The sequence below is a fragment of the Pinus tabuliformis genome, chromosome 5_2 (genome assembly GCF_031772625.1).
Source record: "Pinus tabuliformis cultivar Carrire ecotype Pingquan chromosome 5_2, CPIR1, whole genome shotgun sequence".
NCBI classification, from domain to species: Eukaryota; Viridiplantae; Streptophyta; class Pinopsida; order Pinales; family Pinaceae; genus Pinus; species Pinus tabuliformis.
In genome coordinates this window covers 577,549,880-577,573,247 of record NC_142306.1, presented here as the reverse complement: position 1 = coordinate 577,573,247, position 23,368 = coordinate 577,549,880, and the positions used below count along the sequence as shown (strand labels likewise).

At 37.0% G+C, this 23,368-nt stretch overlaps 1 protein-coding gene across 3 annotated transcripts in view; it reads left to right on the top strand.

The window, feature by feature from the left end:
- Window positions 1-22,970, top strand: part of LOC149160295 (casein kinase 1-like protein 11) — a 70,868-nt gene extending 47,898 nt beyond the window's left edge. For 2 of the 3 annotated variants that reach the window (XM_089436683.1, XM_089436682.1), the window contains exons 12-13: window positions 2,905-3,056; window positions 22,096-22,970. In XM_089436683.1, the coding sequence (XP_089292809.1) occupies window positions 2,905-3,056; window positions 22,096-22,383 (440 nt within the window). In that variant the 3' untranslated portion in view covers window positions 22,384-22,970. The remainder of the gene's footprint in view (window positions 1-2,904; window positions 3,057-22,095) is intronic. The other variant, XM_089436684.1, reaches the window with a different exon arrangement.
- Window positions 22,971-23,368: the final 398 nt, after the last annotated feature.

The following is a 23,368-nucleotide window of genomic DNA, read 5'->3' as shown; positions in this document are numbered from 1 at the left end:
GCATGCCCATTTTTTTGGATACTAGGGTGTATAAATGTATTATTGTAGTCAATAGAATTACTTTGGAGCAATGTTCTTAGAATTGGCTCTGAACCAGACAGTTGGATTGGTTCCAAAAGATTTTCAGGCGGAACTGCTGGTTCCAACTTGAAATGGCCAAGTTTCATATGGAATTGGTTAGTTCCGTAGAGATTAAATCATCGTTTTCAGAAGATTTGAAGGATGAAATTCAAAAATAGATGAATATGAAGAATTGAGTTTAAATTTGTTTGAATTCACTGAATCTTAATGAGAATAAATGATAATTGATGGGTTTGAATTTGCTGAATCTCAACAAGAATGAATTATAAATACTGCAGTTTGGATATGAACGTTGATCTGATCTGCCATTGTTCAGTGTATTTTTTTGGAAAAGGTTGTTGAATGTAAGCTTGGTATGGATAAAACGATTATGCCCTTGATGGAATAAATTGTAAGTGCGTATGGCCTAATCAAAATGGACATTGGAATGTTTGTGTTGGTCAAAATGCTTGATGGGCAGATACGTGTGGGCCCCTTATCATAAAGTACGGATCTTCTAAATCATCAAGGGTCTTACCATTATGAAATGATAAATACCATGCAAACCATTATACTATGAGAACCAATTCAACAATTGTTATTAATGGGAAGTAGAGATATGTTGTAAACCGTGTTTCTTATATCCCACTCAACAATTTCTTCGTTGTGCTCTTTGTATTCCATCTAGTCATTAATGGCTTCTATGTATTTTCTGCGGGGCAAGTTATAAGTTATAACTGTGTATGTATATTTGGTCGAGTTGGGTATAACTTGGAACAGGTTTGCATAAATTAGTATAACCTTTGAAATATGTCTGTTGATGTATACTATATATTAAGATATTCTAAACTATTAAAGTTTATTAATACATTATACTTTTAATAACTTATTATCATTTTTTAAAAATTTTATTTGTATTAAAAGTTTATATATATATCCATGAGAAATGTATTTATATCTATGTTGCCAGGAAACGTGGGTTCGGGGACGGGTACGGGGACGGGGACGGGAACGGGGACGTCACTTTTTGAAACAGGGTGCGTGGGTTCGTCGGGGGTATATTATAATTTATATATATAATATATAAATATTATATTTTATAAATTATAATATATGTGAAATTGTATATTTTTCAACTTTAAACAAGAAAACTAAAATACTTGTGATTTAAACTTTAGATATTTAAGCATGCACATCATTGAACATTCAACATTCACAATGAAATTTCAAAATTTCTAGTGTTATATCAAGTGTGAATTGGAGTTTACATATTAATAAGAATCATGATATATGTCCATTCACATTGTCATTCTACATTCAAAATTTGCCTTAAGGCATCTCCAAACAAAAACTAGGAAATTTTAAAATACTAAAATAAAAATAGCTAATAGTGAACAATGGCTTCCTCAAGCCATGTCATCAACATCACTCAGATCTTCAGTTAGCATGCTCTCCAGGTAGGAATCACTCTCATCTCGAGGCTCTTTCTCATCCATAGCAACTGGAGGTAGCTCAATAAGGCCATCTGGTTGTATCTCCTCACCCACACACATAACATCATCTGTGTATTGGTCCCATCTCTTGAAAGGACCTCCTTGTAACAAAGATCTTTTCGAGATATGAGACAAAGTGTGCTATGAATGTACACTAAGTTCTTTGCCTTCTTTGAGCCCAACCTATTTCTCTTTACTGAATGGATAAAGACACAAGTACTCCAATTCCTCTCGAAAGATGCAGAACTAGCTACTTGGAATATTAGGGGAAGGCCATTAAATTAATTAAAAATTTAAAAATTAAAATTAAAATGAACTCCAAAGAACCCGATTTTGGGGTTCCAAGTACCCATCATCACGGTTCTTCGTACCTGTCAAGACAAAAGAACCCAATTTCAGTTAATGGAGAACCCGGTTCTTTATAGAAGAACCCGGTTCTTATGGGTTCTTCTCAGAAGCACCCATCCAAGAATCCGGTACTTGGGTTCGAGAACCCCACCCCCGGGTTCGGGAACCCGTGCAACATAGATTTATATTCTATACGAGGAATATGCATGTTCGGGTCCTCTAGGGACTGCTCAGACAACAAGGTTGAAGTCATTACAAGAAATACTCGTCACGAGCCTAACATGTTACATGCAGGAATTGAATCCAGGTGGTGAGGATAATGACATTTCTCCCATCCAGATGAGCTAAACCCAATTGATATATTAAAATTCTATATACATGTGTGTGTGTTCTCAAACTGTGGCTATTTTTATCAAATGTTTTTCTTTTGGTGGATATTTCTTGAATTTCATTGTGGCTGAATTTGAAGTTGAACACAAACACAAATGAGGTGACTAAGCGTACAGGGGGGTATGGAGGTGTGCTTGGGCCCACAAAAACAACTTAAAATAATAATAATAATAATAATAAAATCTCTTTGCTTATATATTTTGGTTCAGATATGGATTTTGCCTTTTGCTCTTTTAATTTTTGATTATATGCACCCTTACACGAGAAAAATTGCATATTCGTGTTTAATGGCTTTGGATATACATGGATATATTTATGTTTTGGTTGACCAGATTTTGGTTCTGGTTTTTAACCGGTTCTGTTCTGGTTCCCTTTTTTGGGGTTGACTGGTTCAGAAATCGGTCCAGTCCTGATGACATTGCTTTGTAGACATTTAAATAATTATGTCATATTTTGAAATGCTCAGATTTTTAGATAAATCATAATCCTAATTTGTACCTTGGTTAGAAATGTTTAGATTATTAGATAAATCAGAAAGTATGCCTTCAGTTTTTGTTGTTAGGCTAGTTTTGTTGTATTCTGAGTTGCTGAAAAACTTAGCTTTACAATGCAGCTGGACAAGAGGGCCATGCAGGAACCTCTCGAGCAGCTGAAGGGTTTAATCGGAGATCTAGTGGAGTCAATGGTATAGCTTTGAATCGATCCGGAAGCCAATCTAAGTACAAGAGCTCTGGACAAGATGGCCCTTCAACATCCAAGAGAGTGGTGAGCTTTTTGGTGGATTTTGTTTTATTTTGCTCTAATAGCTTTCTATATTTTAAGAGGGAAAGTTGTAATTTCATGCTGGATTGCTACTCTATTTCATTCATCACTGAAGGGCAATGTTTTTGCTACTCTATTTGTTATACCATGTATGTTAATGTTGTATTTAATTATATGAGTTGGAAGATTATGCAAGTTTTTCAATGATAATACACATTAAGTTTATTAAAAGAAGTTTTCACAGATAGCTGTTCATGTGCATTGATTATCTGATTTCTTCCATAAATTCGTGACAAATTGCTACTAGATGCCCTATGACTTGCTGTTTAATGATATTTTTTCCTTTGAATTGCTGCCATACTATTAGAAGTTAGAACTATCATAAACTGATAATGCAGTATTCAGCACCCAATCCCACAAAACATGGCTGTAAAAATCATTAATAGAGCATTAGTAGACTGATGAAGAGAAATATATATACCTCATAAATACATTCTCCCTACAACTGGAATCTCCTACTGCTGGTTCTCTAGTGCCATAATACTAGTTTATAACTAACTCAACTTTAGGTTCCCCTCATTACCTGTAGTTGAATGTTTGGAGCCAGATTATACACGATTTAGTTGTAGTTATCACAGCTTTAGTAATTTGTAATTACTCTATTTAAACATTAGAAGCGGCTAATGTCAGTTGGTCATCCATTGCGACCATAGTTCCTGCATAAAGCACACCCAGTGGTTGTCATCTTCTGGTGATGATTATATTTGATGCAAATTCCAAACACTGGCACTTAACATAAATCTATCTAAACTATGGAATCTCAGATCAAACAATTCATAATGATTTTACTGTGTGCTCTTAGCTGATCACATCGATCACCTGGTTTTACTAATTGCAGGGTGGATATATCACCATATTTGTTGAAAACAGCAACAAGAAATGATAAAAATAGAATCCAGAAATTCCAATTTAATTTGTCCTTGAATTAAACTGAGAATTAAAATCGAATTTTATTCTCATAGCAACTTGTAATAGTTAACTAGAGTGAGTTGACTTAGTTAACTTAGGAATTTCAAGTTGGAAGTCTTTCTGAAGTCATGTATATGTTCTCCCTATATTATAGGGGTTTAGGATGAGTTAAGTATGAGTGGTAATTAGTTAGCTCAGTTTATTGAATTAAGTCCAGTTAAATTAGTTCCAAACTGTTTGAGGAACTAATAGTGAGTTAACAGTCAGTTGATGCATTAGTGCACTCAACTAGTGCTACTCTAGCTAATTGAATATTCTCTTATCAGAAACTTATGCATGTCGATTTTGAGAAAGACCCAGTTGAGACTAGAGTGCACAGACAATGTACTATTTGTTCTAGATTTTTCTAAGTTGCACTGATAGTGCATGCGATCAGGAACTGAACCTAGAAGGGATTGCACAGTTATGGATGAGGAATTTCCCTTTAAATACGAGCTAATTCTCTCAGGAAGTGTGCAAAGAATTAGAAGCTTGGTGGCTGGGAAATTTGGTTAAGTATTGGCCAAAGGAAGTCATCGAGCAGAGGATAGGAAATACTTGTGTAGATTAAGGTCAAGGTTGAGCAGAGCATATTGTATTCACCCGAATTCTTTGAACAAGGGTGCAAGGAAATAGGGAGCATGGAGAACATAGAAGAGGCTTGGATTTGGTTTGAGCTTGCTTGTGAGCTCGAAGATTGATTTCACTGAGTGCTAGGATTGTTCTTGTGAGAGCAAGCATTGTAATCCCATCTTGATTTTCCGGATTAATGCAATACAAATAGTGGGGTTTTGAGCTGTGGCTTTCCTCGGATATTTATTGTGTTATGTGCCATTGATGTTCTTCTTCTTGTCGATTATTGTTTTGCTCGATCTTTATGTGCTTCCGTTGTAAAGAGTAGAAGTAGATTCTCGTCTCTTGTTTTAGTAGATTACATGAGCTTGTGAATCTACAGGATTTTCTACATGGTATTGGAGAGAGGTTGTCTTTTGGGTTGAGAATTTGCAGAGAAGATCTAAGAATTTCTGTGCAAAATTTTCAGAAACAAATTGCAGATCTGGATTCCTTGGGAAAAAATACCCAAATTAAAAAAAAAATCAGTGGGATTGGAGTTCAGATGAGGGAGATATCACTGATTTAAAATCAAATCTTTTTTCTAGAAAATTCCGTGACGGCGGGACATCGAAAGATATGGTGAGCCTTGCTCTTCTTGGATTCCCAAAGAGTAGGCATAGTTATTAGGACTCTGTAAATGGTCGGGAGAAGCTGCCACATTGGGAACGATTGTGGTCAGATTTGATGCAGGAGGAGATCAGGAGGAACACCAGAGATGGGACCTCTTCCAAGGAAGTGGAAGAGGATTTTGCCTTAGTAGAGTAAGGCAAAGTGGGCCAAGGGAAAGAAGTCCCAAGGCGAGGAGGGCAGAAAGAAGATGGACTTGATGAAAGTCAAGTGTTTTCATTGACACAAGCATGGGCACTATGCCAAGAATTGCCCACGGAAAAAAGCAAGCAAGGAGCCGACAGTAGTGGCAGCAGGTGAAGCTGTAGCTTCACAATTCGAACTTGATTTCTCTCTCATTGCATGCATGGCCGACACTGCCATGGGAGGCATGTGGTATCTTGATAGTGGTGCCTCATTCCATATGACGAGGAATAGAGATATCTTTAGTGATTTTGAGGAGAAAGACCTTAAGCAAAGCATAGGGTTTGGAGATGACGAGAGGAATAGAGCTACCAGGATTGGTACGATTACCTTTTAGAGGGATTCTAGCTCCCCTTTCAAGATCATAGATGTGATGTATGTTTGAGGACTAAAGAAGAATCTTGTTTCAGTCACGGTATTGGAAGACCGTGGCTATGATGTGTTTTTAGTAAGGGAAAGATTTTCCTTAGACACATCGCCGCGGGACAGGTGAAACAGATCGGTGCATGGGTCAAGAACCTGTATGCTTTTGAGGTTCAAGATACATGCAAAGCCTCGAGGAGCAAGACAAAGGTTAGAGATTTGGTGGTTGAGAGGGAGAGTAAATTATCTCTCAACATGCAACCCTAGAAGAAGCCTTGGAAGCAGCTTCAGGAAGTTGTGGAGTAGCCACAACTAGAGAAGTTGAGAGGAGACCGAGTGAAGAGATCCACTCAAGCAGAGAAGGAGTCTCAGAAGCTGTCTCAGACAATTGTGGAGCAACCACAATTGGAGAAGCCGAGAGGAGATCGAGTGGAGGCATCCAGTTGTGCAGAGACCTCCAGTAGGGGGGAATTTCGAGCCAAGTGGGCAGAGGGATCACATGCAGCCATACCTCCAGGCTATGTCACACGGTTCGAGTTCGAATTCGAGTTTGACAACGATTAAGTTCGATTCGAATTCTAATTTTCCGATCAGGTTCGAATGAGGTTCGACATTAGGTTCGGCTATACATATTTTTCAATATATATATATATATATATATATATTATATATATATCTATATATGACAAAATATATATATATATATATCTATATATGACAAAATAATAGGAAATTCAAAATCGATCCATAAACACATGAATACAAATTCTTATTAGTAAACATACATGAATAATGTAATCATTCTAACATCTAGTTAAATGTAAACATACACAATAGTAGTTTGCAAAAAGAAATGACAAGGCAATTGTTTGGTATCTTTTGTGAAAAAGGCTGAGAAGGCTCTTGTGGACAAAGCTGAGAAGTCTTCATTTTAATTCTGCTCATCATCTGGTAACTTGTAAGCTCAAACTTGCACTATTTCAAGCCTTGTATTGTCTGAGAATTATGGTCTTTAGAATACCCATAAATTATAATATGCTAAGAAAAAATGAAGCAACTCCTTCGAATGGGGTGCCTATGGTGCATGACTCATTCACTCACCTTCATGCTAACAAAGTGTTTCCAGGAAATAAGGTGAAAGTGCTGCCCACAAAAGGATGAAAGGTGACCCTTTATTGCTGCCTAGAAAAAGTAGAGTAACTTGTCTAATAACTCACTAACTGGAGTCTGGCAGAATGCTGTCATAAATTACATGTAAAGTGGAAATCTTATGGTGGCCATTTGTTTTTCATGTTTTTTTAAGGTTGGTTATATTTTTAATTTTTAATCTTTTGATCTTTTGAGAAATAGGTTATTTGTTTGATGTTTCTTATATTTTATATTTATTTATGTTTTGAGAAGTAGGTTATTCGTGTTAGATAGACTCAATTCGACTACCTTGATTTCATGAGCATTCTAGAGGGATTTATATTTATTAGTTTATTAAATTTATTTATTATTTATTATTTTATATATATTTATGATTTAAATTTTTGTTATATTTTTAAATATAAAATTTTTATTTATAAATCTAGTTTTATAATAAGAAAAAGAATATTTAAATATAAGTGAACTTAAAAAGTTATGGCATCTTAGAAACCAGGCTCAAATGAGAACATTCTTTAAATTAGGGAAATATAACACAAAGATATGAAGAATGTTTTTTTTTTTCATTTAAAACTATAAAATAATATGGTGTATAAGTTAACTTGAAATTATTATTAAACTTTATCTATAAAAACTGTGAATTATTAAGAAGTTATGATTAAAAAAAAATGTAATTATAAGAATAATTTTTGTATATGATCAAAAAATATGTTTAGTTATCTGTAGTTGTTTATTTCTCATACAAAAATCTTAATGTTAAAATGAAAAATATAATTTCTAAATTTTACATAATAAGAATGATTCTTACCCTATTAAAATCTAATTATTTATATAATTAATAAAATAAAAAACAATACAAATATTCTATTTAATTATTTATATAATTAATCAAATAAAAAACAATACAGATATTCTATTTATTCTATTCGATAATAATGAATTCTAAAATTTTCATATTATTAAATCACCTTTTAAATAATATTCTATTCTCACTAGATTAAATAACCTTTTAAATAGTATTCTCTTTTCTCACTTGATTAAATAGACGGATGAAATGATAACAAAAATGAATATCGTAACCAAGTATATGATAAATGTCTAACTCTATCTTTGTATGTAAACTAGCGACTCTAATTTATGTTGAGTAACTTAAATATTCGGATGTCAAAACTATAGTTTCAAATTTTGAATTTCAAATCACGGTTTCAAGTTTCTTTGTTTCAGAATTTTACTCACCATCAAATATTTTTAAAAGGCCAAGTTTCCTTATTTTTTACTGACCATCGAATACTTTAAAAAAGCCAAAAGTTAAGAACGTTATGCCAGGAACAGGATTTTCTAAATCGGGAGGATCCCACAAATATCTTCATCGTACGCACTATTGTCTATCCGAGGACGTCAGCATTTTCTGGTTCATAAAAGCATTAGACGAGATGGAAGAAGCTGTTACATTTGGCACATGGTGTGGTTGATGTATAATATGCGGCCCCTGGTTTTTCGTCTAAACAGCCAAATAAAACCGTCAAGAAAACCGGTTCGCTGAGGTTCGGGTTCGACTTGAGGTTCGAATTTCAGGTTCGCCGAACCTGAACGAATTTCATTTTTTTTTTTTTTTTTTTTTATTTGTATTTACCAGGTTCGCCGAACCCTGTGACATAGCCTCCAGGTGAGAGGTGGTGCGATTTGAAGTGATAGTCCCAAGAGGGCTGAAATTGGGCAGGGTCCATTGAGTGGTTTTATTTCATGGATCGTACCTTGCTATGGAAGGCCAAAGTACATAGTAGCGGGAGGAATCAGTGGGATTGATGCAGTCAGAGATCAAAGTGACAGAGGCTAGAACAGTCAGATACTGAAGAGCGTAGAGAGGGTTGACAACAAGTGTAGAAAGACAGAGTCAACAAAAGTGCAGAGTTTTCCGTCGATAGAGGCAATAATAGTCAGAGACTTTGATGACAGAGGCATAATTCTGATTTAGGTTGGATGTTTTTTGTTTCTGGAGTTGCTGGAGCAACAATTCTAGAGAGAGGTGTTGCATGCAAAACATTCCAAAGGTTCAGGATCAGGATCGATTTGAATTCCTTTCTTGTTGAGAGGGAGTGTTTAAAATAGCAACAAGAAATGATAAAAATAGAATCCAAAAATTCCACTTTAATTTGTTCTTGAATTAAACTGAGAATTAAAATCAAATTTTATTCTCATAGCAACTTGTAATAGTTAACTAGAGTGAGTTGACTTAGTTAAATTAGGAATTTCGAGTTGGAAGTCTTTCTGAAGTCATGTATATGTTCTCCCTATATTATAGGGGTCCAAGATGAGTTCAGTATGAGTGGTAATTAGTTAACTCAATTTATTGAGTTAAGCCTAGTTAAATTAGTTACAAATTGTTTGAGGAACTAACAGTGAGTTAAGAGTCAGTTGATGCATTAGTGCACTCAACTAGTGCTACTCCAGTTAACCAAATATTCCCTCATCAGAAACTCATGCATGTCGATTCTGAGAAAAACCCAGTTGAGACTAGAGTGCAGGGACAATGTTCTATTTGTTCTAGATTTTTCTGAGTTGTACTAATAGTGCATGCAATGAGGAATTGAACCTAGAAGGGATTGCGTAGTTATGGATGAAGAATTTCCCTTTAAATATGGGTTAATTCTCTTAGGAAGTGTGCAAAGAATTAGAAGCTTGGTGGCTTGGAAATTTGGCTAAGTATTGGCCAAAGGAAGTCATCAAGTAGAGGATAGGAAATACTTGTGCAGGTTAAGCTCAAGGTTGAGCAGAGCATATTGTATTCATCCAAATTCTTTGACCAAGGGTGCAAGGAAATAGGGAGCTTGGAGAGTAGAGAAGAGGCCTGGATTTGGCTTGAGCTTGCTTGTGAGCTGGGAGATTGATTTTACTGAGTGCTAGGATTGTTCTTGTGAGAACAAGCATTGTAATCTCATCTTGATTTTTCGGATTAATGCAATACAGATAGTGGGGTTTTGAGTTGTGGCTTTCCCCGAATATTTATTGTGTTATGTGCCATTGATGTTCTTCCTCTTGTCGATTATTGTTTTGCTCGATCTTTATGTGCTTCCACTGTAAAGAGTAGAAGTAGATTCTTGTCTCTTGTTTTAGTAGATTACGTGAGTGTGTGAATCTACATGATTTTCTACAATATTTTTGTTGCTAATCAAATCATGAAAGCCCTTATTTCTGTCTAGTAAATCTCTGCCACTTTTTCCACTGGAAAAATCGTAATCTTTCATTAACTTTGAAAAATTACATATTGTAGATGCATTTTGCATACGCTGTAAGTTCTTTTGCCACATATGGGTATAGCTATATATCTATTCTGTTCAAATATCTTATATCTGTCATCTTCTTTGAGATTTTGAGATTCATGCTGGTTAAAATATATATGTACTATTCATTGTTTGCAACAACATGTGTGTTTGGTAGCCATTATATGACTAGATGCTCTAATATCTAAAGTCACATAAATAGTGAGCTAAACGACTGTACATCAACTGGGACCTATGAAAATAATAGGCCACAAAATTTCAAATGGGTTTCCAACCAGGAACTATTGAATCTATTAGCCCGAGAGACTTCTTAGTCTATGACAAAACTATATAAAGGTAAGTTTCTTGAAACTTCAAAATGGAATGACATGGAAAAGTGATCCCCCAAAATTTTAGGATACAGGAAAATGGGGAAGTTACATAATGCTAAAAAATATAGTTCCAAAAATAGTTTTCCGGGTCTAAATAACAAATTATGAAGAAAAGTAAAATGAAATGATTAGGAAAATTAGAAAAATCATCATTCATGTACATATTAATTGCTCCACATGATTGAAAATGTAATTAATATAACATACCCTTTGAATGACTAAGAGACAATGGTGGTAGGAGCGAGTCAACAACCAGGCAGGTAGGGTTTACAGATTTGTGAATTTTGGAATGCATTAACGTCTTGAACAGTGGAAGGTTATGGTCAGGTTGTATGAGCCAGGGGATCCTGAGTTTTGGTGTGTGGACCAATAACAAAGATTTTGCAATAAGTGGTACAACAACTGAAGTCATATAAGTAGGGATCTCTAATCCAATCCCATCGTAGATAGAATGGTCAGGAAAGGGGACAGTAGAAATCTCAGGTCCAACTTCGAAGCAACAAGAAATGGGTGGGGTAGGGAAGGTAGAGGAGCATGAAACTCCAATGGACAAGGAAGCAATGAATCAAACTACAGGTTGGTGGCTAAAGAATGGGTGCTTGGCAAAAGTGATGGTAAACCCTAGGTATGAAGTCACATCTAATATTGGCAATTGCATGCAATATATGAAGGACCATGTGGTTATACGTAAGTTTATGGGCATTTGGCCTTCAAAAAGAGCCTTAATCTCATGGATTGTTACTCCTTGAAACCAAAAGGGCAATGGATCTCAAGTTGAGATTCAAATGCTTCTTTATGGTGATTTTGCTAACACAACAAATAGAGAGAAGGTATTCGAGGAGGGCCCTTAATTTTTCAACTTAGCTAGATTACATCTATGATACCTAGACATGGCAATTTTCCTTGAAGAAGGATGATTTCAGGGAGGCGCTAGTCTGGATTCAATTGTACTACTTCCTCAAGAGTTTGGGGGCCAGGAAACCTTAGAAGGCTTGGGGAACACTTTAGGCTCCTTTGTCAAAATCTGTGATGTGACCAAAGCAGGATGCTACACTTTGTATGAACGTGTTTGACACCCTCTCTGACTCAATAATAACTATCTCATATTGGGACACAAAGTGGGTCCAAACCTTGGATTATGACCATATACCCTTTTGCTACCAGAAATGCAATGAACAAGAGCATTTTTTTTCTACGATTTCCCAAAAAATGAGAAGAGGCAAGCAAACAAATTGAAGGATCAATAGGACAATATTGGATTCCAGAAGGTATTAAGTAAAAGGAAAATACGAAGGAAAAAAACAAACTAGTCAGGGCTTGTCAAAAGTAGGGGAAGGAGAACTAAGTGCGGTGAAAACCCTAGAACCCGATTCAATTAAAGGGAACCCAACCAATTAGGATGCAAAATTTTTGAAAATGGGGAAAATTGATCTTGTAATGAGCATTGCAACAATGGAGGACAAGGCGATATATATGCAAGAAGAGAACCAAACAATAGACTCCAACTTGGCATCAGAGAAAGAAAATATGACCCAAGATATGGAAAGAAGGCCTAGAATATGACATTCAAGATTTGGTAGACATACATGGAGAGAAGAGATAAGTAACATCAGTAGAGAATCAATTGAGGCAAATGCATAAAGATTTGATAAAAACTAAGGAAGGTGCCAATTGTGACCTAGTACTCGAAAGATTTGGGAGGGTTGGGGGTTAAAACTTAAGACCCATCCTCCCAAACCTTAGAAGAAAGTGATCACAAATGAGAAGAGGAGGGGCAAAAATCATCTAAGCAAAAATTGGAAGAGACGTGAGCACTCTTAGTGGATTTTAGACAAACCGCATGTCTTATGGAGTCTGGACAAGTAGTTCCAATCCTAATCTAAAGTTAAAAATGAAAGTGATTGCTTGGATTATTAGAGTCCTCAACACGCCTTCATTGCATAGGTTACTACGAAAAAGAATTAGTCAAGAAAAGCCATTCTTATGCTACGAGAAACAAAATGTGATGTAGAAATAATAGTGTGCATAGCCAAAAGAGTTGGAAAAAGTGTACAGTAGAAGTAGATGCAACTAACAATGCCTTTTGGGGTTTGGCAAACCATTGGAACCAAAATCTCTTAGAGATGGAAATTCAAGTGACTACATCTAGATTTATATCGACAAGATGCAGATTCCTGGGATCTCTAGGGTAGGGACATTACCAACATGTATGGCCCATCCATTCCAACCCAAAAAAGAAAATTCTTAAATTCCATGCTCTTGCTAGGGACATCCACTTAATATGTTCCATGCATTGTGAGGGGCAACATTAATATGATCTCATCCCTTAGTGGAAGGAGGGGTAGACTTAGAAGTGGATCCAAAAAAAATCTTTCAAGGAGATTATAAACTAGTTGCGATTGGTTGGTTTTCCCACCAATAATGGTAATTGCACATGGAACAATAGGTGTGGGGGTTCACATCAAATAGTAGTGTGCCTTGATATATTTTTAGTATCTGAGACTATGTGCCATACTAGGCAAGCCATTTCAATTGACATCTTGCCCTCTTAAGGCTCAGATCATTTGTTGGTCCTCATGACTTAGGAGGACAATTCGAAGCCCTACCCATGGCTATTTCAATTTGAGAAGTTTTGGATGGGTCACCCTCTAGAACATTCAAATATGGTGGCAAGAAAGAAAGGATTTGTAGGACTCCAAGATGTACCAAAACATGAATTGAAACACATCAATTCTCGAATCAAAGTCTTGAAATAGGGAAGCTTTTGGCAATATTTGTGAAGAACAGAACAAATTGGAGAAGGAGATAAAAGCATTATAGAAATCCGTTGTCCAAGAGGGCTTGTTGCAGGAGTACAAGAAAAAAGAGGAATAACTAAAAATGGAAATTCATTAGAGAGATAAGCAAGAGGAAATCCTGTGGAAACAAAAATTCAAGATCAAGTGGCTTCAAGAAGGAGATAAGAATACATGGTTCTTCCACAATTCCCTTGAGTAGAAGAAACAAAGATAAGATTTCCTCACTCAAACTTGCTGGGGGGTGAATGCAGAGGAGATTTAAGACATAGAGAGGGAATCAACTTCACATTTTAGTCAACTCCTACATGAATCGATAGTAGATTGGGAGATTGCAATCTCATCAATTGTGGAGATCATCCCCAAGTTGGTCTCACAAGAATAAAATCAAAACTTGATCAAGCGGACCACATTATAAGAGGTGGAAGGAACAATAAAGGAAATAGTTGTGGGGAAGTCTTCTGGACTAGACAAATTCTCAATTGGCTTCTTCCAAATGTGGTGGTTGATCAATAGGGAGAGATTTGTGGGAAGTGGTGGAAGATGCACACATCTATGGAGAGATTCTCTAAGCATGTAATGTGACTTTCCTCGCCTTGATTCTTGAGGATAGTTAGGTAAATACAATAGTTAAGTATAGGTCCATTATGTTATGCAGTGTAACGTATAAAATTATTACTAAAATCGTGGCAAAAGGCTCAAGTTGATCCTCAATAAGATCATCTCTCTAGAGTTGGGGGCTTTGTAAAAGGAAGATAGCTTCTTGATGGAATCATCTTGGCTCATGAATCTATTCACTTTTTAAAAATGAGCAAAAAACAAGGTTTGTTAATCAAACTTGATATGTCTAAAGCCTATGATTGCCTTAGTTGGTCCTTCATTTGAAGCCTTTGGGTTTTGCCTTGTGTGGATCCACTGGATTGGAAGTATGATATCCTCAACTTTCTTTTCTATTCTTGCTAATGGCTCCCTTTCTTCTTCCTCTAACTCCTCAAGGGGAATTCATGAAGGAGATCCCCTATCTCCTTTCCTTATATCCTAATGGAAAAAGATTTCGACAAACTTTTCAAACATCCTTGGGAAATGAAAAATTAAGAGGTTCTCTCTCCACCTTATTGTCGATCCCCTATCTCATCTACAATTTGTAGACGACACCCTCATGAGTCATCTTTTAGTAAGAGAGGCATTAACATTGAAATGCATTTTGGATTAGTTATTGTCAACAAGTGCTCTTATTAATCACTGTAAATCCCAAATATTTTTTCTTCAATATTCCCTTTACTATTCAATGTCGTATTGTAAGAATTCTGGGCTTTCAAAGGGACTCCCTTCCATCCAAATATCTAGGGGCCCCTCTTCTGGATAAGGCCTTAGAAATGTCTCTTGGGAAAATCTAATGACCAAACTTGAAGCCAAACTCAAAATTTAGACATTACGGTTCCTGTCCCTTCACAATTGGATTTTGCTAATCAAATTTGTTCTTCTTTCTATGTCTCTTTACTTGTTTTTGTTCTTGGCAACCCCCACGAGCATCATCAAGAGGATCCACAACCTTCAACAATCCTTCTTGTGGGGTGATGCCACAAAAGAGTGGAAATAAACATTGGTAGTATGGGACTAAATATGTAGTGTTCCATGGGGACGCGTCCCCCAAGGTCGGGTTCATGCACCCCTCGCACCCCATGCACTCGAGATAAGGGGACGTTTGGGGGTGCATTTCCCCACACACCCTTTTTGGGGAGTTAGGAGATGCAGGGAAGTGGGTTTTCCCTGTGTGGGGGACGCAACTCCCCAAAAGGGGTGCTTCTGGGTGTCCCCCCTCGAATTTGTCTAATAACATTTAATAATAAAAAAATTGAAAATTCACATATTAAAAACTTAAAACAAATAAAACAAAACTAAAAATTAAAAAGTTTAACTTACCTAGGTTAACTTACCTATTCATTTCCCAAATTCTCTTGCCCGTTGTTGAGCTCTGCTAAGTGCTATCTTGATGTCGTCGAGTTGTGCTCTACTGCGGCTGTCGAACCTTACTCTCTTGCTGTCTAGCTCCGCTCTCTTGCACACTGTCGAGCTCTTCTAGAATGATGAATGATGAATTTAATTTTTAAATCAATGTAGATTATAGAATGATGAATGATATGGATCAATGTATTTGAATATTTCATTATTGAATTTTATTATTAATCTCATGGTATGGATGAATGATATATGTATCAAAATGAATGATGAGGACAGATCAATGTATGTCAATATTTAATTCAATTATGAATTTAAATTTTGTGTGGATCAATATATTACTATTAGTCCATTTATGCTTTCATTATTGAATATGAACTTGAATCATATATATATATATATATATATACCCGGACATCACCCCGTAGCACCGAAATTTCCCTAAAATTAGAGGGTACTCCCACATGTCTCTTGTGCATCTCATGGGTAAAGCACTAGTTGCCAAAATCTAGTGGCAATGGATTAAATCACTCACTTAGCTTTTGGGTTAAGACATGGACAACAAAATATGCATTCAACATCTTGTCTTAAGATTTAATCCTATATGGAAGGTAACTGTCCAAGATCATTAATATGGCACTATGCTTGGGACAACAGAGGCTTGGTTCAAGAGATTTGTTTTTGGGAAATCCGAAACAATCAATCTACCCTCTTGTGGGAAGATATGTGGGAGTAGGAACCCATCCCTGGGAGGATGGATCTATTTCAACAAGCTAAAGGCACCCCAACATGAAGTGAGTGCACCAAAGTCTACCATTAGTGGGAAACCTTCCCTCAACAGGTCCCCTTCAAGATAGATACGACTTAGAAGGGGATCAAACATATAGAGATGGGGCCATGAAGGAGATGGCAACTTCAAGGTTAAATAGGCCTATAACTTAGCAAGAGGATGGAAAATGGAGAGTAAACAAGAGATTTGGAGAAAAATTTGGTATCCCACAATCTAGCCAAAATTCTCCTCCTCTTTGTGGTTGGTGGCTAGTGGGAGAATCCCGATATTGGGTTTCCTTATGAGAAAAGGATACGAAGGGCCCTTGATTTGCTTATGTGCATACTAGAATGCGAGACTATAAATCAGCCATTTAATGATTGTCAGATAGTCTGATACAAAAAGAGGTGACATAAATCAAACAATTGAAGGTTGGAGAGAAGCCCCATGTCGCAATCCCATCGTGACTAGAGTTTGGAACACATTCCCAGGTTTCCTCATTTGGAATACTTGGAAAGAATGCAATAGGTGGATTCTTAGAAATGAATCCTAGACCATTGAGGAGATCTGGGGATAAATCCATATGAATTGAAGGGAAACTATTAGTGCTTGAAACTAGAACGACAATGATTGACAAGTAAAGGGAATAGAGTTAGTGATACTCCAAAATGGCCAGCTAGACGACATTAATAGGTTACCTGTTCTTTGAGGAAAACCCTCTAAATTTTCCCTAAAGAGAGGTGGACATCACCCCAAAGGGCTTCCTCAAGCTTCCTCAAGCTCAACTTGATGGAGCGTCTAAGGGCAACCCAGGTTTGTTGGGAGCAAGAGTAATTAGAGACCAAGATGGTAAGATAATTACACTTTTCTCTATCAGAATGGGGAACAACTGTAGTAATGGGGAAGAACTAACAACTCTCATCAAAGGTAGTAATGGGGAAGAACTAGCAACTCTCATCAAAGGTAGTAATGGGGAAGAACTAGGAACTCTCATCAAAGGTCGTTGTATGGCTCAGGAACAACGAATCAATTGTCTGGTCACTAAAGGAGACTTGCAACTCCTTTTCTATGTGATGAAAAATATCATAAATAGAGTCAATAAAGTGAAACTATCAATCAATTGGAGACTCTCCTTGGGCTTAGTGTAGGTGACAGAGGTGGAAAAACAATTAAAGGTGATTATTCCCGCCCTTGTCAAGAGGCGAAGCAATGCCTTAGTGGATAGAATGGTAAATGAGGCGGTCACCTATTCTTCTATCTCAAAGGTTTCACAAGGTTTGGAGGACCTCCCACAATGGCTCGGGGAGGATTTCCGGAACTTACAAACTCAAGATAACAATTATCCGAAAGAAGCAATCACAGGTGGGGAAGGTGCTTAACCATGCTGTAGTGAGGTTGGCCACTTGGATGGTGTGATTTTGGAAGGGGAATGATTGCTCTTGCATGTTGCTTGTTCACTTGCCCGCATGCCAATGTAGGGCACTTATTGTTGTGGAGGGAGGAGGATACAACATCTGTCATTGCTGTGCAACAAAATCATGAGGGGAAGCCTCCATATGCAATAGTTAATTAGTGCGAATGTGGGAAGTCTTCAAAAGAATGACAAGCAAGGATCAAGGTATGATGTTGCAAAGTTATGGCAGGACTTGCTCGAGGACGCTCGCTTCTTGCAAAGGGAATGATTATGGATCATAAAGCACCAGGGTGATGATGGAGGAGTTGAAAGTGTTGTAGTCTCGGTGATAGCAACAAGGTGGGTCTGGGTGACTTTGTGGTGTGGTATTTTGGTTATTAGTGCAAGATGGTGTGAGGTGTGGGGCAAGGTCGAGAGGGGAAGAAGAGAAGAGGTAATGGTTGGACAGGTAGCGCTGCTGCCTCCTCCAACCCCGCTCTTTCCTTTCATGTGGCGAGAGAGTCTTGGACAATAGAAAAATGCTATTATAGCCAATATTCATCAAAGGCGCACGGATAGATGAAGGCATTGGAGAAATAGGTTGCTAATAAAAGGAAAGAGGTATCAAGGAACTGAATCATGGAGTAACAAAGGGCTAGGTCTTTGACCCATTCTACTCACCGTTATAAAATTTTTGAGGACTGCTGAGATCTGCTTGGCTATGAAAACCATGGTGGCTTTGGCGTTGGAGAAAGCAGAGGCAGCCCAAGAGGAGACACTTCATGCACTAAGGATCTTCGAAGCAAAATTTGAGTTAGTATATAAAGGGATCTATGGCACCAGGTTTGTAGTGCCACTGGCAACAGAGGAAAAGATAAATCAACCACCGGTTGAGCAGGCAGGCGGATTCCCATCCAATCTCATCATCCTAGAGGAGATGGATCCATCTCCAAGTAGAGAGTTGGACCAAATAAAACTTTTCAAGAATGTTATGCTAAAGAAGGAAATGGAGCAGACTCCCACACCCCTTGCTCAAGGTGGGTGGGTGACTTTGTGGTGTGGTATTTTGGTTATTAGTTGCAAGATGGTGTGAGGTGTGGGGCGAGGTCGAGAGGGAAAGAAGAGAAGAGGTAATGGTTGGACAGGTAGAGCTGCTGCCTCCTCCAACCCTGCTCTTTCCTTTCATGTGGCAAGAGAGTCTTGGACAATAGAAAAATGCTATTATAGCCAATATTCATCAAAGGCGCACAGATAGATGAAGGCATTGGAGAAATAGGTTGCTAATAAAAGGAAAGAGGTATCAAGGTACTGAATCATGGAGTAAACAAAGGGCTAGGTCTTTGACCCATTCTACTCACCTACTAGGGTTGTAAAATTTTTGAGGACTGCTGAGATCTGCTTGGCTATGAAAACCATGGTGGCTTTGGCCTTGGAGAAAGCAGAGGCAGCCCAAGAGGAGACACTTCATGCACTAAGGATCTTTGAAGCAAAATTTGAGTTAGTATGTGAAGGGATCTATGGCATCAGGTTTGTAGTTCCACTGGCAACAGAGGAAAAGATAAATCAACCACCGGTTGAGCAGGCAGGTGGATTCCCATCCAATCTCATCATCCTGGAGGAGATGGATCCATCTCCAGGCAGAGAGTTGGACCAAATAAAACTTTTCAAGAATGTTATGCAAAAGAAGGAAATGGAGCAGACTCCCACACCCCTTGCTCAATAGTCAGGTTTGAGAATAGGTTTCTTTATACATAGTGAATATCTATTAATGGCTTTTCATAGAAGCAATATAAGTTGGAGGGTGACTGGTTTCCCTTGAGGCAGTCACCCAAACAGCAAATCAGCTGTATCTACTATTTTGCCTTTAACATGAAATCTAGATATTTTTTGTTTAAAAAAATGTTCCCGTACATAATTACTTCATACAGAATCCAAAATCAGTGTTATAGATTCGTTATATGTGCCAAAATACAATATAAGCCTACATTTAGCTCTCAAATTCATCGAGGCCTTCATCATCTAGCCCAAGAAAAGTTGAGCAAGACCTTTGTTTAGTGTTAGAATCTAGATGGTGGAATGGAAAAGGACTCAGCGATATTTCTGCAAATGAATTCCCCAACTGAAGGGCTGCAGGGGAAGGGTTACAAAGTACTGTTTTTCATAAATGCTGAAAATGCTGTTAAGTATATTGAAATATGAAAGGCACCCCAATTTCTCTATATTCTGTGTGAGATCTGTTCAGTCCATCCTTAAATGGGGTTTCCAGTTTAACTATTAATGTAAAATTTAAGTTAATTACTTTTACTTACTCTAACCAAGTTACAAAGGAACTAAAGATTAGGTGGTGACAATTATGACAATGCTGTGTGTTGTGATTTTTCACTGGGGATTTGTTTTAACCTTTGAAAAACCCAATATATTACTAGAAGTTTCGCAATTATTTTCCCTTCAAAGAGTATATGCTATGGTATCAATGCATTAAGGTAGCCTTTCCCTCGCCTACCCATGCAAGTATTGCAAGTGCACGAGGTATAGATCCTACATTTATTTTTTCACAACTCCCGTCAAGGCAATCAAACACATTGAACATAAAATACCTATCTAATCCAGAAGTTGAGGATTTCTTAATCGCTAATATTTGGTCCCCTTTTCTCTAGGCAAATTTTGAATGTTCTAATATATGACTTTTGCTACATGAAGTGGAGGGTGACCATCGTACAAATATATTTGTGGCAGCACCAAGGATCCCCAAGAAGAATAGCCTGCCAATGAAATGGCAATGTAACCATATTTACAAAAGGTCTTGTATCCAAGTCTTGTTTTTGGTAGCAAATGGGCACCTGTGAAAAACAATGTTAATATCTTCTTGGTTTTCTACAATATCTGTAATTTCCATATGTTAATCATCTTCTATGAAGGCATTACTATAGTTGGAATGCCATGTACAAAGTGGACTAGGGAAGGAGCCACATTTTGAAGGAGACCCTTGCACCCCAAATAGTGTGCACTATTTTGTGCCATTTATATGGATCATCATTTAGATCCCAACTGCTAAGCTTGCTTCCAATAGAAGGTTTGGGGATCATCTTCTCATACAAATCTTTGTTTCATATTGAGATAGGTGCTATGACTCTAGCTCCAATCCCTAAAAACATGGCTTTTCCACTCCCTAATAGGCTTGGAACATGAGCTTGGGCACTGCACTTTGCTTGATACTGTAGAAAAACTGGTTGGTAATAACAAGCTATTACTACAGTGGCATATTCCTATGATGTGATTTTGTTCCACATCAATACTTCCTCTTGCCATGTGTGTCCTGGGTATGTGTATTGTGAATAACCCCTCATTGATATTGGTTGTGAGACAAATGTGGTTTACGAGTAATTATCTGCAGCAAAATCTGAGCTACAGCCTACGACTATAGTGGCACATTCTTATGATGGGATTTTGTTCCTATTATAGGGATGCTACTACTACAGTGGCACATCCCTATTGAGGGGCAAACTGAATGAAGACAACTAAATGGCTGTGGGATACATCCGTAATAAACATAGGATTTAGTTTCAGCATTATATGGCTTAAATGGGACAGGTATGAAATGAACAAGGAGTGCAGGGTACAGCACGTCATAGTGCTATATGATGGGAGACATGAATCAAACACCAGAGAGACCCATCAAATGAAGGCATCTATTGAAATTGGCTGCTTTTTGCTAGCACATTTGAACTTATGCTGAAAAGGATAAAATCTTTTTACTCGAAGTTCAGGATATAATCTCTTTACTCAAACGACAATGGAATTCCTTAAACAATGTTGTTCTAAATTTTGCAGGACTTTGAAGATTATGGTTATGAAATACGCCTAACATTTCAATAGAATTTAGATTCATTGTATCACTACAATTCAATGGCATATAGGTTCATAATGAGAGACTTTAGTTTTATTGATATTGCATGCAATTATTTTTGTTTCTATATTTGAAATTTTGTGTGAATTCTCCCATACATGGACAAAACCTGATACTTTTGTAAACTTAGATGGCATGGTTTGGTTTGTTTCCGAGTAAACAATCCATATTCTTGTCAGGCAAACCGAACAAAGACAACTGAATTACTATGCAATACATCCATCATAAACTTAGGATTTGGTTTCTTATAGGCATTTTGAATTCTGGTTGTGCACTATCAGTAGATGTTATTATAGTTTCCTCTAAAATGACAAATACAATGATAAATGTTATAAATATTAAACAAAGATGATGTATAGAGGCCAATGCATAGGGGCAGGACACTTCTCATGAAGATGGAAGTTTAGATCAGTGTTGCGAACATCCCTATTTTATCACGAAATGACGATTTTTTGACCTAGACGATGTTTGCTGATTTTTACTGATATTTTCCCGATTTTTACGATTTATCTTTTTTTGGTTTTCTGTACCCTTGTCGATTTTATCTCGATGCCAATGTTTGCAACATTGGTTTAGATCATAGAGAAATAACAGTAAATGTAAATTAATTTAAGACTGATTTCAGGGCCTGTGGTTGCAGGGAGTAGAAAATGAGCGTGGAAATTCCACTATGCGAACTGGAAGCACGTCAAGGAGAGCAGTTCTTTCAAGCAGGCCAACTGTTTCAACTGAGACTGGTGAACAATCTCGTTCACTAAGCAATTTTCTTCCTTCAAGTCTTCGTTCTTCAGGTTCTGCAGCTGAGCCCAAGCGATCTTCAATATCGAGAAATCCATCTATGAGGAGTCAACAAGAGAATTGTTTAAGAAATTTCCAGCTTCTCTCTGTAGATTCACAACAACATAGGAGGTGATCTGATTTTTTAATGTGTGAGAGCAGTTTTACAGTGGAGTTGCTGTTCAGATAAGGAATATGCTTTCCTGATCAATTCTGCTGCCTAAAAGTTTCTTTATGTCAGCTTCTTGAAATGTGAGAGCTTTTTAAGAGGTATAAGGGATGTTGAGTTTCTTGGAATTTGCAGACATGAGTTCTGTAACTTGCAGGTAAATAGCAAACCAGTGTGTATGTAACTAGGGAATTATCTCCTTTGCTGCGTCAAGCAGCTATTGATTTGATTCTATTAAATTGTTGAAGGGTATAGTCAATTTGCAGTGGTTGGAATGAAATTATAACATGTGAGCCTAAATGGCCACATTGGATTTGGTTATTTGACCTGTAAGATGCACGTCAAAGTTTTCATTTACCAAGTCTTGCAGAAAAGCTATGATCCGTTATTCCTTGCTACAAATAATCCTATGTTTTGAAGTTCATGTTGCCTCTTCAAAATGAGAAGGATTTAACGTTTATTCATCTTAAAATAGACATTGTTTTTTGCAAGGGACCTTTGCTTGCCAGTAGCCATCTATAGTTTTTCAAGAATATCAAAAACATTTTTTCCCATATGTTTGACCTAGTATGTATTATTATCTTTTTGTTGATTTGCATTTTTTCATAATGTAGATTTAAATAAGTATTTGCATAGTACAATACAGAATCAGTTTGAAAAGGAAATGTTTACCACAAAGGTCCTTGTACCATAGGACATATATGACATGTACAAAATGAAGTGTATTAGCCCTTAATCACTAACGTTACCACAAATAGATCATAAAATGATTGATAGACCAATTTTAGACCTTTATTAGTCTAAGACATGACTTTTTGGGATGGTAGGCGTCATCATAATTGGATTGGAGTTAGTTGCTCTCTATGTTTTTGCCCTTGAAGTTCCAGTTTTTTATTGAGCTGCTGGAGCTGGTGTTTCCTCTTATTGCTTCTAGGCAGCACTAGAATTTCTT